At 41.7% G+C, this 13886-nt stretch overlaps 1 protein-coding gene across 3 annotated transcripts in view; it reads right to left on the bottom strand.

The window, feature by feature from the left end:
- Window positions 1-7379: 7379 nt before the first annotated feature.
- Window positions 7380-13886, bottom strand: part of tradd (tnfrsf1a-associated via death domain) — a 36790-nt gene continuing 30283 nt past the window's right edge. For all 3 annotated transcript variants that reach the window (XM_078544071.1, XM_078544072.1, XM_078544073.1), the window contains exons 4-5: window positions 12419-12665; window positions 7380-11144 (exon numbers count right to left, since the gene is read on the bottom strand). In XM_078544071.1, the coding sequence (XP_078400197.1) occupies window positions 10849-11144; window positions 12419-12665 (543 nt within the window). In that variant the 3' untranslated portion in view covers window positions 7380-10848. The remainder of the gene's footprint in view (window positions 11145-12418; window positions 12666-13886) is intronic.

The raw sequence follows: 13886 nt of genomic DNA on the forward strand, positions 1-13886 counted from the left end.
ATATTGGGATCTCAAATATCACAACAACATTGATAATGGACACCGTATTTGTGAGGTTAAGTGTGATGTCAAGTATTTTCATTTAATAAAACTAAAAGCCCTGCAGTACTGGCCTAGCATCTTTAGCTAGTGAGTATCTGAGCTACCCAGATTAAGGCTTCAGGTTCACATGCCATTCTGAGTTAGCTGATCATGTGTGGGGTGGTGGCTACAATTGGCTTTCAACTGAATTATGGTGGCAGTGTGTTACAGATCACTCAGGGAGTCTGAGGCACTTTTCTGTACGTGTTATAGTCTGGATATGGATAGTGATGGTAGAGATTCCAACTTTCTTTCCATCACATGGCTGATCAGGAATCTCTCCCGCTGTTAGCACCTGGGGTGGAACTCAAACCCGGGGCTTCTAGCTCAGAGGCAGGGATGCTACTCACAGCACCACAAGTGCTCCTCTCAATTGAATTTTAGGGAATGGAAAATTAGCCAAGTTGCCCACTCCTGACAGAAGCAGGCTTGACTAGGTTGCTCTCTGCAGCTGAACAGACTGCCCATGCCCACTGTCAAGCCTCGTGCATGAATAAAGGCAATTTAGGGGAGGACCTGAATGTCAATTGTCTGCTGTAGAATGATATTGCAGTAAGAAATCACTAACTTTCAGGAAAGGGAGAAGAGAATAATGAAGTTTGGCAGGGGGAGACTTCAATTTGAGTCATTTCACCTTACTAAAATGTAATGCATGATAATGAAACCAATTGTACATAAAACTAATCTTAGGGCAGCTGTAATTCAAACTTTAAGGAAGATACCATTCATTCTACTCAAATCCAATTTACAATTATTTTGTGAAGTTTCATTCCCACAGGCTTTGTCCAAAAAGCAAGTGACTTCTCAGGTCAAGCATTGGATTTCTTGGAAGTACATAGAAGACCTGCTGCAGTTTAACCTAGTAAATAAACTGTTTTTTTGGATCACTGTCTGAAACATTCTGATTTTGCTCTCCGCCCACTTGAAAAGGTCAATCACCCACACAGTCATAGACACACAAATCAACAATTCCAAGAGTCATGATGATTCTCTACTTCTAACAATCTCCATTACTTTGTAAGCTGAGGGAACAAACATTACATATTCACATTTATACTATTTCCCCATTTTCAGTAGGTCCCTCTTTTATTACAGCTCCAACATTTCTCCTCAGTACCTCATTAGTGCTTTGGACCTTCCTTTCCCTGTACACTCAGATTTCTTTCACATTTCCTTTGAGGTTTTGTTCTTCCTTTGTTGCTCCTTCCCTCTAGCTTTCCCTCAACTCTGATGTGTCATTTCCCAGGTCTCGATTTCATGTGGCCCTGATCACCTTGTATCCTCACCTTTCTTGCATTACGAGGCGATTATATTATCACCTTTTGCTTGTCCAAGTTTCATGCACTGTCACTGGATGAGGATGTCCTACTTTGACTCTCACCATTGTTTTCTTTAACTCCTTTTGTTTTGTCCATCCACCCACTGCTGTTCATGGTTTCTGCGGCTGCCATCCAATTGCAAACTCAGTTTGGTTTTTTTTCTTAAAATTGAGGCAGCTAGATGGAATGTGGAAGTGGACAGTAAAGGAGAGTACAAAGGATGTGAAGAGTATGGAAGCACACAAGGTAAATCAAGTAGTATGAACGAGGGAATCCCAGTGTGGGTTGTAAATTATCTGTACAATGTCAGAAAAAAAGCAAGAGAGCTGCATCCATGCATCAGACCTGCATTTCTGCCCTGCATCTTCCCCCATCCATCTTTTCCGAGGCTCTCTGAAATTTCCCTTTGTCAGTAATTCAAACACTGTGTTCCTGTGCTTTCATGTTGCCGTGATTGCTTGCTATACAATGGATAATAAGCCACTGAATAAGAGGAGCACAAATCCAACAGCATGTCCCACTGGAGGTTTATTTTTATGTTAACCCCACAGTCCTGTTGCATCACCGTGTGTTTTAAATTGAATTGCTGATCTGAATAGATCTACTGTGGTGGAAGCAGCTGTGACTAGCTCAGCAAGTTGTCCAAAGTCAGATGGAGCTGTGAGGCTTTGGTGTGAAGGAGTCAACAGAGAGGGATGGACAAGATGACAATGATGGATACAGGAAAGCAAGGGAAGTACTTCACAGCGACTGGGGTAGTGGAGGGACTGCCGAGGTTCAGGTTTGCTTAGTTCTGATGGGCAGGTTTCAAATGTGAATTATATTTTGATACCCAGATCTTGAAAGAGGAAGAGTTATGGGAAAGAGATAAATCCTAAATCAGGTTAGCATGGATAAGGCACATAGTTCCTTTCACTCACCTCCTACTAAACACACCCAGGTCTGATAGCATGAGCAATAATACAGCAAAGAAAAGCTTCTTCTACAGGACACCAACAATTTGCCCTGAGTCCAATTGCCAAAGTGTGCCCTATTTTCATTTCTCATACCAGCCAGCTAGACATTAATCATCCAGAGGGATCAAACTCCGAGCAGATCTCCAACAGAAATGGTCATTTTGAAGGGGCAACAAAGACAGAGATGATATTTGCAGTACCATGAAGGCCCAGTACATATGGGAAATATTATGTACACTGACTAGTTTGAAGGTCAAGTCCAAAGCAAATGGTGAAGCCAACTTCAAAAGCGGGTGGTGGGGATGAAAGATGACCAAGCTACTGACATTTTGCAATAATCTCCACAAATTACTAGATTATTGCTACCAGCACAGAATGGACACTAGGAACATCAACTTTTCTGAGCTATAGAAATCTTGAAGCTAAGTATGGTTTGACCTGCCAATGCAAAGTACATGGCAGTGTGGGGTGTACCAAGCTCAACACTAATCTATACTCCAGTGCCAGTCTCAATTCTTCATCTTCAAGAGAAGTCCAGATGAAAAAAAAGGAAAAAGGGCAAATGTGAGATACAATTTGTAATCTAATGAATTTTGGAGGGTCTTTATAAAAACAAGTTATCCTACTTGGCAATATCTTATACATTTCTTGAATGATATGCATCATCCACACAATGCAGTTTAACTGGATAGGTTCAGAGGATATCATATGCTGAATACAGACTAACAGCATGATTATATTACTGGATTAGTAATCCAGAGGCCCAGGCTAATGATTTGGAGTCATAAATTCAAATCTCACCATGGCAGCTGGGGATTTTAAATTCAGTTAATTAAATAAATCTGGAATGTATAAAAAAATTCTAGTGTCAGTACTGGTGACCATGAAACTGCCAGATTGGTGAAAAGAAATCTTGTTTACTAATGCTCTTTAATGTCCTTATCCAATCTGACCTATATGTGACTCCAGGCCCACAGCAATGTGGCTGACTTAACTGTCCTCTGAAATGGCCTAGCAAGCCACTCGGTTGTATCTCAAGAGCAATTGGGGATGAGTAATAAATGCTAGCCTTGCCAGCGATGCCCACATCCTGTGAATGAATAAAACGTGTTGTCATGATCTTACACACACAAAGTGCTGCTCTTGCTGCCACACCATATAAAGCTGGAATATCTGCAGCAGTTTGTTTCCCCCCCAACCCACCAATATCTGTATGTCATTAGGGTCTGTGGGCATTGGAAGATGCTGTGTGGAGGAGTCATTAGGGTCTGCGGGCATTGGAAGATGCTGTGTGGAGGAGTCATTAGGGTCTGCGGCCATTGGAAAATGCTGTGTGGATGAGTCATTAGGGTCTGCGGGCATTGGAAGATGCTGTGTGGATGAGTCATTAGGGTCTGCGGCCATTGGAAAATGCTGTGTGGATGAATCATTAGGGTCTGCGGGCATTGGAAGATGCTGTGTGGATGAGTCATTAGGGTCTGCGGCCATTGGAAGATGCTGTGTGGATGAGTCATTAGGGTCTGCGGCCATTGGAAGATGCTGTGTGGATGAGTCATTAGGGTCTGCGGCCATTGGAAGATGTTGTGTGGATGAGTCATTAGGGTCTGCGGCCATTGGAAGATGCTGTGTGGATGAGTCATTAGGGTCTGCGGCCATTGGAAGATGCTGTGTGGATGAGTCATTAGGGTTTGTGGGCATGGGAAGATATTGTGTGGAGGACAGACTTCATTTGAAGGTAAGTCATTTTTCTTCATTTTGCATCTTCCACCTGACATATTGTCATTATTTCCACTGGAATAGAAAAGGTTAAATGGAGACCTAATAGCAGCATTTAAAATTAGGAATGGATTTGATAAGGAACGCTAGAAAGACGATTTCCTCTGGTTGGACAGTCAGTAATAAGGGGTCCTCAATTTAAAATTATGATTGGCAGTGCATAAGGATGCAAGGAGAAACGTCTTTCCTCAGGATTGTTAAGATACAGAATGTTTTGTCATAGGTAGTAGTGGAGGCAGAACATAGTTTAAGGAGAGTAGATAAATATTTGAAGCATGGTTAGCTAGTGGCTCTGATGAGATTTACAGCAGGTTCAGCACTCACATATTCTCCATGTCAGTTGGTGTCAACAATCCCACCATTGACAAGGTCTTGCTGTTACTCAGTAGTTGTATTATACTGGCACTAGGTCAAGAGTCCTCAAAGCCATGAAATGCCACTGTTTCCTCGGATGCGTGTTCAATGATACTGGAATGTAGCTGGGTGTGTTTTAGTCTTGTTGCACTGATCTTCCTTTCAGTACAAAGTTAATAATAAGGTTGGGTCTGCCAATCCAGTGGTTCCACTAATTGAAGTTCTGGAAATCTACCTAGTACCCGAGTCAATATTCTCCTCAGCTAACATCACCAAAAAAGAAAGGTGAATCAATCATTCATCTCATTGTTGCCTGTGAAAACTTGCTGTGGACAAAACAGCTGCAGTAACTCAAAGTAATTTGAATGTGAAGTACTTAAAGCACTTCGGAACATTTACAAGATACATGATAAAGTGAGATATATCCAAGTTTCTTTCTTGTCCAGAAGAACATGTTCATGGCAGTGATGTTCCCAAGAGACATTTCCTGAATTTTAGGCAAATTTGGCAAGTCACATTCCACATTTAGAAAGGTGTACTTCAGGCAATGATTGTGAGTATCATTTACCGTGAATGGATTATTAAATGTCGCAGTATCTAAAGCATTTTGGTAGATGTTGGTGCTGACTTGCTGACCCACCTGAGAAGACTGTGGCTTGGATTTATGCTTTGGGGTCAATATCGGGGCAGGGAAACTTCCGAGTCCTTGCGTCAGGCTCTGATGCGATTGTTTAGGGATAGTCAGTTCGTGGCCTGACTCTCCAATTAGGGTCAGCGTCTCCCCAAGTCCCTTCCCTAAGAGGCCTTTTTTGGCTTTTAATTGGCTCCCGGCTGCTCATGGCTGGGTGGCTCTCATTCCCCTCCACCTTTACAATGGCCAGAAGGCAGAAACATGCTGCCAAACGCTGCCCTCCGAGGCTGCTTTTCCAGCCCTCACGCCTCCTGTCTTGCCCCCCCTCCAACACAAATCAAAAACTCTGCCTGGTTTGTTTGCGCAAGTGGTGCATTGTATCTAATTATAACTTCTATATTGTGCCATAATTCTCTGCCTTCTTTATGTTTGCCTATTTTCTGTCCTTTCAAACTGGCCATCTGGGCAACACAGTAACTCAGCTATTGCCATTCAACCCAAATAGCCTAATGTTGTTACCTGTACAATCTTAGAATGCTACAACAGGTCATTTGGCCCGACAAATCTTTGGCTGGCCTTTCTCCACTCTCTCTTAGTCCCTGTACTTTTTAACAGCTCTCTTTTCCAAGGGATTCATTAAAAAACCATGCACTTTGAAGAATGCTTTATAGGAGACAGGGTGACCAACTGTCTCTTCTTTTGACTCTGTCCCACACCCCCCATTTCTAGGACAGCCCCTGAGAGACTGAGCCTCAAAGTCTCCACTTGCTTTTACCGCTTTGAATTTTTTTGTGAGCGTGCACAAGGACTAATGCCCCTCATTTTATTTCATTTCCTACCATCTGTAAAAACTAAGACCAAAAAGAAACTTTGATATCTCACCCATTTCCTCACTTTTCACCTCAGGTTTGCCTCCTCCTTTTGATCACAATACTGCACACCTTGAAGATTATCTTACCAGTTTATGTACCTGCATAAAGCCTATTATCTGTTGCACCTTGTTTTTAAATTTTGCTAATTTAATCTCAGCATTTTTGTACCTTTTCTGTATTGTGTCTTGGCTTCCATTTTTATTATCTGCTCTATAAGTGCTTCAAGTTTCACGTGTGATTTAATCTCACTATTTGTCCATTCTTGAAAGGCTCCTCATTTTCCTTCTGTACCCTTTGAATCCCCAAATTAAAATATTTCCCCTTACTTGTTTTATTTGCCAATTTTTTCCTTCCATGTAATCCAAGTCTGGTTCCTTTTTGTCTCATTAAAATTTGCTTTAATCCTCAGGTACCTTTGTTCTTGCTTTTTTTTTTAACCTTGTGTATGCAATAACTTAATCCAATTCTATTAGAGTCACTGTTCCCAAGTATTCCATTACTTTTCAGTTATCTATTTGCTCTGCTTTATTAGCAAGACAAGGTGCATAGTTTGTATGGTTCCCTTAAAAAGGACAGTCTCATAACATGACTTTTGGAGGCTCCTGGTACGAACACCTTCGGCTCTAAGAGAAATAAAAAGACAGGGTGACTTCCTTCCATTTATATAGCGCCTTTCACAACTACTGGATGTCTCAAAAAACTTTACAGCGCAATGAAATACTTTTGAAGTGTAGTCACCATTGTAATGTCGGAAATGTAGCAGCTAATTTACACACAGCAAGCTTCCAGAGACAGCAATGAGAAAATGGCCAGATAATCTGTTCTTGTGATATTGATTGGAGGATACCTATAGGTCAGGTCACCAGGAAGATCTCCCCTGCTCTTCTGCAAATTGGTGCCATAGGATCTTTTAGGTCCACCCAAGGCGGCAGAGAGGGTCTCTGTTTCATGCCTCATCTGAAAAATGGCACCTCCAACAGTGCAGCACTCCCTCCATTCTGCACTGGAATGTCGGCCTTGATGTCTGTGCTCACGTCCAGGAGTAGGACTTGAAGCTAGAACGTTTTGTCTCAAAGGTGAGAGTGCTATCAACTGGGCCGCAGCTAACACAACCTGAATGGAGAAACACAAAAACCCTGGTAAGTCAGAGTTGTAGACTGATAGCCTGGGGTTGCTGCATTGGAGGAGAAGACCACTGTCTGTGGAATCACACATCTGGAAAGCTTTGACAATATTTAACCTAAACGATATCGCCATGGTGAGTCAAGGATAGGTTGGATGGAATTATGGGCAGTGATCTAATTGAGGGGACCAGATACAATAAACCACAAGACAAAAGATCCACAGGAATGATTTAACAGAAAAATGAAAAAAACTAATTGCTGCAATATTGAATTTAACAGATCAGAATTTATTTGTGTATAAATGAATGCTTATATAAAAACTAAAACTAAGATATGCAGCACCTGATACATTGCTTTCCACTTTCAGCCTTTAAGTAGAACAGGAAGAAGCAAAAATGAAGGTGGATACACAGCCATACAAAAAGGTTTGTGTGTTTGGAGCATTTCCTGAACATTGCATGAGTTTCTCCAGTCGAGAAAATATCTTGATGAATCTCCTACTTTTCACTTGTCATTTTGCCACCAGTGAAACTGATTGACAACATATATGTCAAAACTATTCTTAATTTGGCTTTAAGATGGCATCTCAACATGTGTTCTGAATACTGACAATACAAGGAGAGAACAGACAATTATATATCAGTGCAGTTTGAATAGAAGCAGATGATTATAAAACACATACAGCCCATATGGGGGAAGCTCATTCAGTTGGCACAAATGATAAAGTTAAACAGAGGTTAGATTTCAAACCAAGTCTTCCAAACTCTCAGACACATTTGTTTAAAGCAATGGGGGAACTGGGTTTTATTGCCCATCCCTAGTTGCCCTTGAGGAGCTGGTGGTGAGCTGCCTTCTTGGACCACTACGGTTCATGAACCAGTCCATGTGGTGTAGGTATATCCACAATGCTATTTGGAAGGGAGTTCCAAGATTTTGACCCAGCAACAGTGAAGGTTCCGGTGCCTAGGTCGATGCCAGGTGATCTGTTCAGTTTCATTCCTTTTTTGTAGCAGTTTGATACAACTGAGTGGCTTGCTAGGCCATTTCAGAGGGCATTTAAGAGTCACTGCTGGAGTCACACGTAGCCCAGACGAGGTAAGGACGACATTAGTGAACCAGATGGGTTTTCACAACAATGGTTTCACGGTCATCAAATTTCTATTGAATTCAAATTCCACCATCTGCCGTGGCGGGATTCAAACCTGGTTCCTCAGAGGATTACCCTGGGTCTCTGGATTATTAGCCCAGCGACAATACCACTATGCTATCACCTGGTATAAGAAGAAAGGCACTGGTCTTTCCCCATCAGGATCTGGATTTAGACCCAGGCCAGAGTGATGATCTATTTTGTCTCTTCGGGTCCAATGTTAAATAAGTTTGGACAGTAACACTCTATGTCCTAGTTTAAAACTACCAAACAGCATTAAGTTGATAAACTCACCTAGAGATCCCATGGGATGCCCAGAGCTGCAAAGTGTCACATTGTTGTTGTACAGGGTGCTCATTTAATTGAGGTCAAGGCAGTGGTGAGGCAGAGACAGCTTTACTTTTCACCAATGTGTAATGAGCATTTGATGCAGATAGAGGATGTTATTAAAGAGGTCATAAAACAAATAGCTTTCATCTCAAAGCAAAAAGATAAACTGGAGTGCAGTAATGGCTGTCTCTTTTAATATATCTCAAAGACACAAGCAGTCAACTGATGCAACAGGTCATACCCAAAGGAAGAAATCATTTGCATTTAGATAGCACCTTTCTCAACCTCAGATCATCCTAAAATGCTTTACAGTCAATGAAGTACTTTTTTTTTTGAAGTATAGTCACTGCTGTAAGGTAGGAAACACAACAGCCAAGTTGAGCACAGCAAGGTTTCACAAACATCTATGTGACGATAACCAGATAATCTGTTTTAGTGACCTTGGTTGAGGGATAAATATTGGCCAGGACACCAGGAGAATTCCCTTGCTCTTCTTCAAATAGTGCCTTGGGATCTTTTACATCCGCCCTTAGAGGGAAGATAGGGTCTTGGACAACATCTCATCTGAAAGAAGGCACCCCCGACAGTGCAGCACTCCCTTGGTACCACACTGAAGTGTCAGCCTGCATTGTGTGCGTCACTCTGGTGTCAGATTTGAACCAACAATCCTCTGACTCACTGACGAGAGTGCTACCACTGAGCCCCAGCTGAACTCAAGTTTCAACCTTGATACTGAGGCAGAGAAAAGTCAATTCCTGAGATAGAAGGGTCAAAAAAAAAAACAGTCAGAGCAGTCTGGTTTTGTGTACCTCCTGGGTTTCAGTTATCATGCAACATAAGAGCATATCGCCTTGGTGCCCTCTGGACTGGAGATTATTGCATGCATGGATGAATAGAAGCACATCAGAATTACACTCTTTAGGATTTAATTTCCTGTGTACAGCCTCAGTCAATCCTCTGGCAAACATCCTATTGCTCATTAAAAGAACCATCGCCTCTGGGGCTCTCCTATAATAGCACAATAAACCAGAAGTAACTGCCACTGGAATCACTCCCACCAATTATAGGTTGGCCATACATCACTGAGTATTGAAAGACAAGGCCAAAAATTCTTCAAGGTTCATTAGTTGGAAGTTCTTTGCTTTTGGGCAGTTCTCCCCATCTGGGCCCATAGCATAGCGAGTTCAAAGGTCTCCTTCTCTTTGTCTATGATCAGGATCACTGATCTACCATGACTGAATACACCAACTTCCAGGGAATTTTACTGGTGTTTTAGGGATTTCATCCACATATAATATATCTTGCTCTGACAATGGAAGGGCCTTGCCCATGATTCCTTAATTTTAAAATAAACAAACAAAACTGCAAGGGACCAGCTGGCACATTAGCGGGCTCTTAATAGGATGGATCCAATGATTTGCACTAGCTGCTGGTGTGCAAAACTCAGGTAGATGCTGCATTTGCTTTTTAAGTCACGTATTCGAGATTGCAAACTGTCCCATCCAATCTATCTGTGGCCTTGGGAGAGTCAAGCCTGCTTAAGGGCAAACATGTGGTATAATATATGAATCATTCAGACTAAAGATGTTTCGAATGTAGTTCTAATAGATGGTCGGGAGTGGGTGCGCGCGCTCAAGGTGAGGAATGGAACTCTTCCCACTTCAGGCAGCCAGCATCAGCATCAACCACTCCCAGGCGAGCTCCAGCACAGCTAACAGCAGAGTAAAAGCTCCAAAAGACTTGTTTCCCTCCCCAACACCTCATCCCCAATCCTAGAGGAGTCTCCCATATTGTCCTTTGGCCTGTCAGAGCGATACAAGACTACCCAATGCCAGATCTGGGACAACCTTGTGTTACAGGCCTATACGTGCCAAGGATTGGAAGGAGGCTGTCCAAACTCATTCCACATAGCTAGCTGACAGAAGAAACTTGCATCTGATGAGCTTGTAATTATTATGCATGTCAGTTTGCAAATCAACATAGAGAATACTGTCTAGTATACATTAAAATATATTGATGCAAAAATAAGAACTAGATTCAACAATTTAAAAAAAAATGCCTTTGAATACAGAAGGAAGTGGACTGCCTCCGATGCAAGACACACTTCAGTCATAAATGATGAGATTACAGAACGGATTTGCTCAGACAGAATGATTAACTTTAAAGTTAGTAATAAAACTCTTTCACCTGCCCACAATTTCCCTTCAGTTTTACACCTTACCATACAATATTTCATTGCCTTTCCACTCATCTCCTAATTAATTATTCGAGGTGTTCAGCAACTGCTCAACAACTCCAACCAGTGCATTTTCCTCCAAAGCTCTGATCAGCCGACTCATTGTAGCTTTCTTCCCTTCGCATTGAATAAACTTGAGCAGCATTTGGTATGCCTGTTCATACAATCCTTCCCGCTCGTACTCAAAGGCTATATTGTCGATGGCTGGATCCTGAAGACCTCGGCAGGTTTTCTGTAACACGCGGCCGACCTGTTTCCAGTGCCTGCCCACAGTTTTGGCAAAGGTGTAGTGATTCTGTGCACTCAAAACACGGTCATCTGGGGTGAAAAGATAACAAAACATTTTTTTCTTTTAAAGAAACCCATATTACTGAGCTGGGTGATTCAAAATCAATCACTGTCTTATTGCTGCTGTATGATCATTTATTTGGAAATAAAACAAACCATTAATTTAATCCAACACACTTTGGTCAGATTGCATTTTATTTACCAGCTTTATAAAGGGGTAAGACGACTATGCCAGGCTATCAAAGTTACAATAAAAAGGGTAACTATCAATTCTGGACACAGTCAATCTGGAGCCACCATTGCAGAAATGACATCTGTAGAATCACAGATTTTGGTTCACAGGACACTACTTTCACAATCTGACTGAGTTACAGCAGCTGCGTGCCTACAAATCCTGTATGTTTAACACTCAATCTCAGATACTGTGCCAAGAGGAGAGACCAAAGATAGGGCAATAAATTAAGAGGACCCCCATGCCCCACTTGTATGCTTACAGCAAGTTCAAAAGCAGTATTTACATTGACCTTGCATAAGGTTCATGTCCTGTGCCTGTCGCCATCACACATGCTGCAGGGCAGAGGGACCCGCCAAAAAGGAGCAAAATATATCAGGAAATTTGTAAAGATTTTTCTCTTTTAAAAAAAACTTATTTCATTCACAGGGACTTGGGCGGGGGGGGGCAGAAGCTTGCAGGTGGTGGTATTTCCATGCACCTGCTGCCTTTGTCCTTCTAGGTGCTAGAGGTCACAGGTTTAAAAAGGGCTGTCAAAAAAGCCCTTGTTCAGTTGCTGCAGTGCATCTTGTAGATAGTACTTGCCCTGTATAGTTATTGAAAATTTAATAACATCTATTGAGGAATCCTTAACTCTGTTCCTTAAATTGATGTAGCAGCCATGAGAGAAAGTACTCCAGAACATGGTTATGGAGCATGGCTCCAAAAACCATAAGGTACACATTTAAAACAATATTTAAAATATATAGCCTAACATCAATGTTGAACAGCAGCTCTATCTCATTCACTGCACTGCACATGAAGGTGGTGTCAGGTGTGGGTCAGGACTCTGCTCAGTAAGGATGCCCTCCAAAGCTCACTCATCAAGAATGACCATTTGGATGAGCTGCCAGAGAACATCTGGAACTATAGCCAAGACAGGAGGATGACACTGGAAAGAAAATAGCATTTAAAAAAGCCTGTGGACCACTGCAGCATGCCAATCCAGGAGGTCAACCAAGTCAGAATGATAGCAAGAGCTCTTCATTACCTTACAGGTTCAATAACTGCAGGTTTGGAGGTCAACACTCACCAAAAAAAGCACCTTGAAATTCAAAACGGTCAGTCGAGCGAAGTGGGCTTCCATTTGCTTGTATTGAGGATGGAGACAGACTTGGCAAAGCTGGTGAGGATGGTGATAGGGTCGAGGCTGCTGGTGATATTTCTGAATTAGTGCTGCACAGTGTTCCAGAATTCTGGCAGTTTGAATTGTATTCAAGGACCAGTTGCCTAATGTCTTCTTCCAATCTGCTAACTTCATCGTCGCGGAGGTGGTTAGGCTGAAATTTTTTTTGTAAAATCGAATTATTAAAAGTCAGGGTCAGCCCTTACAGAAAACCAATAGAACAGGCTAAAAAGCTTAACATTGTCCTTGCAGCAGTTCATGATACTGAATATTGGGCATATCAGCAGGGCAATGTTAGAGGATAGAATGCAGGTTCACAGCCATTAACCAAAGAGGAAGCTTAGTTTTTTTTTGTAAAAACTAAGTGTAGATTGCTCCATATATCCACCTTAATGTTTTGGATCAATTAAAGCAAATTTTTAAAAGACTTACATTTGTACAGTGCCTTTCACATTCTTGTCCTAAAGTGCTTTACTCTGAATGGAATCATGAATGATACTTTACAGGAAGTGGCAGCTCAGCTCATTGGATAGCTCTACCAGAGTGGAACAGGCACAATTAGTCCTGCTCTTTCCCAAAGCCCTGTAGAAATGTTTCCTTTCAAGAATTTATCCAATTACTTTTTGAAAGTTACTTCTCAATCTGCTTCCACCACCCTTTCTGGTAGAGTTTTCAAGATCACAAATCGCTGTTGAAAAAATGTTGTCCTCATGTCGCTTCTGGCTCTTTTGACAATTACCTTAAATTTGTGTCCTCTGCTTGCTGACCATTCCACCACTGTGAACAGTTTCTCCAATTTTGAACACTTTTATCAAATCTCCTCTTAATCTGCTCTGTTCTAAGGTGAAAGAATCCCTCCACACAACTGAAGTCTCTTAGCCCTAGTACATCTCTTCTGCATCCTCTCCAAGATCTGGACACCCTTCCTAAAATGTAGTGGCTAATACTCCAGCTGAGACCTAACCAGTAGTCTGTATTTATAAAGCCAAGGATCCAATATGCTTTTTTTTTCTAAAAAAAGGCTTCTCAACTAGCCCTGCCACCTTTAAAGTTTTGTATACATACAATCCCATGTCTCTCTCTGTTCCTGCATCCACTTTTAAAGATTACCATTGTATTTCCTCTTGCCTATCCTTAATTTTCATACCAAAATGTATCATTCCACATACAATTTCATTGGCCATGTTTCTGCCAATTTTACTAGTCTCTGTTTCCTCCTAAAACCTGTTACTAGCCTCCTCATTGTTTACCAAATTTCTGAGGTTTGTGTCATCTGCAACTTTGAAATTTGTTTAGTATACCTGAATTCAGGTCATTGACATACATCAGAAAGAGCAGTGATCCTAAACCTGCATAACCCCATTGTATACTGAAA

This window comes from Cetorhinus maximus, chromosome 6 (assembly GCF_964194155.1).
Source record: "Cetorhinus maximus chromosome 6, sCetMax3.hap1.1, whole genome shotgun sequence".
Classification (NCBI taxonomy): domain Eukaryota; kingdom Metazoa; phylum Chordata; class Chondrichthyes; order Lamniformes; family Cetorhinidae; genus Cetorhinus; species Cetorhinus maximus.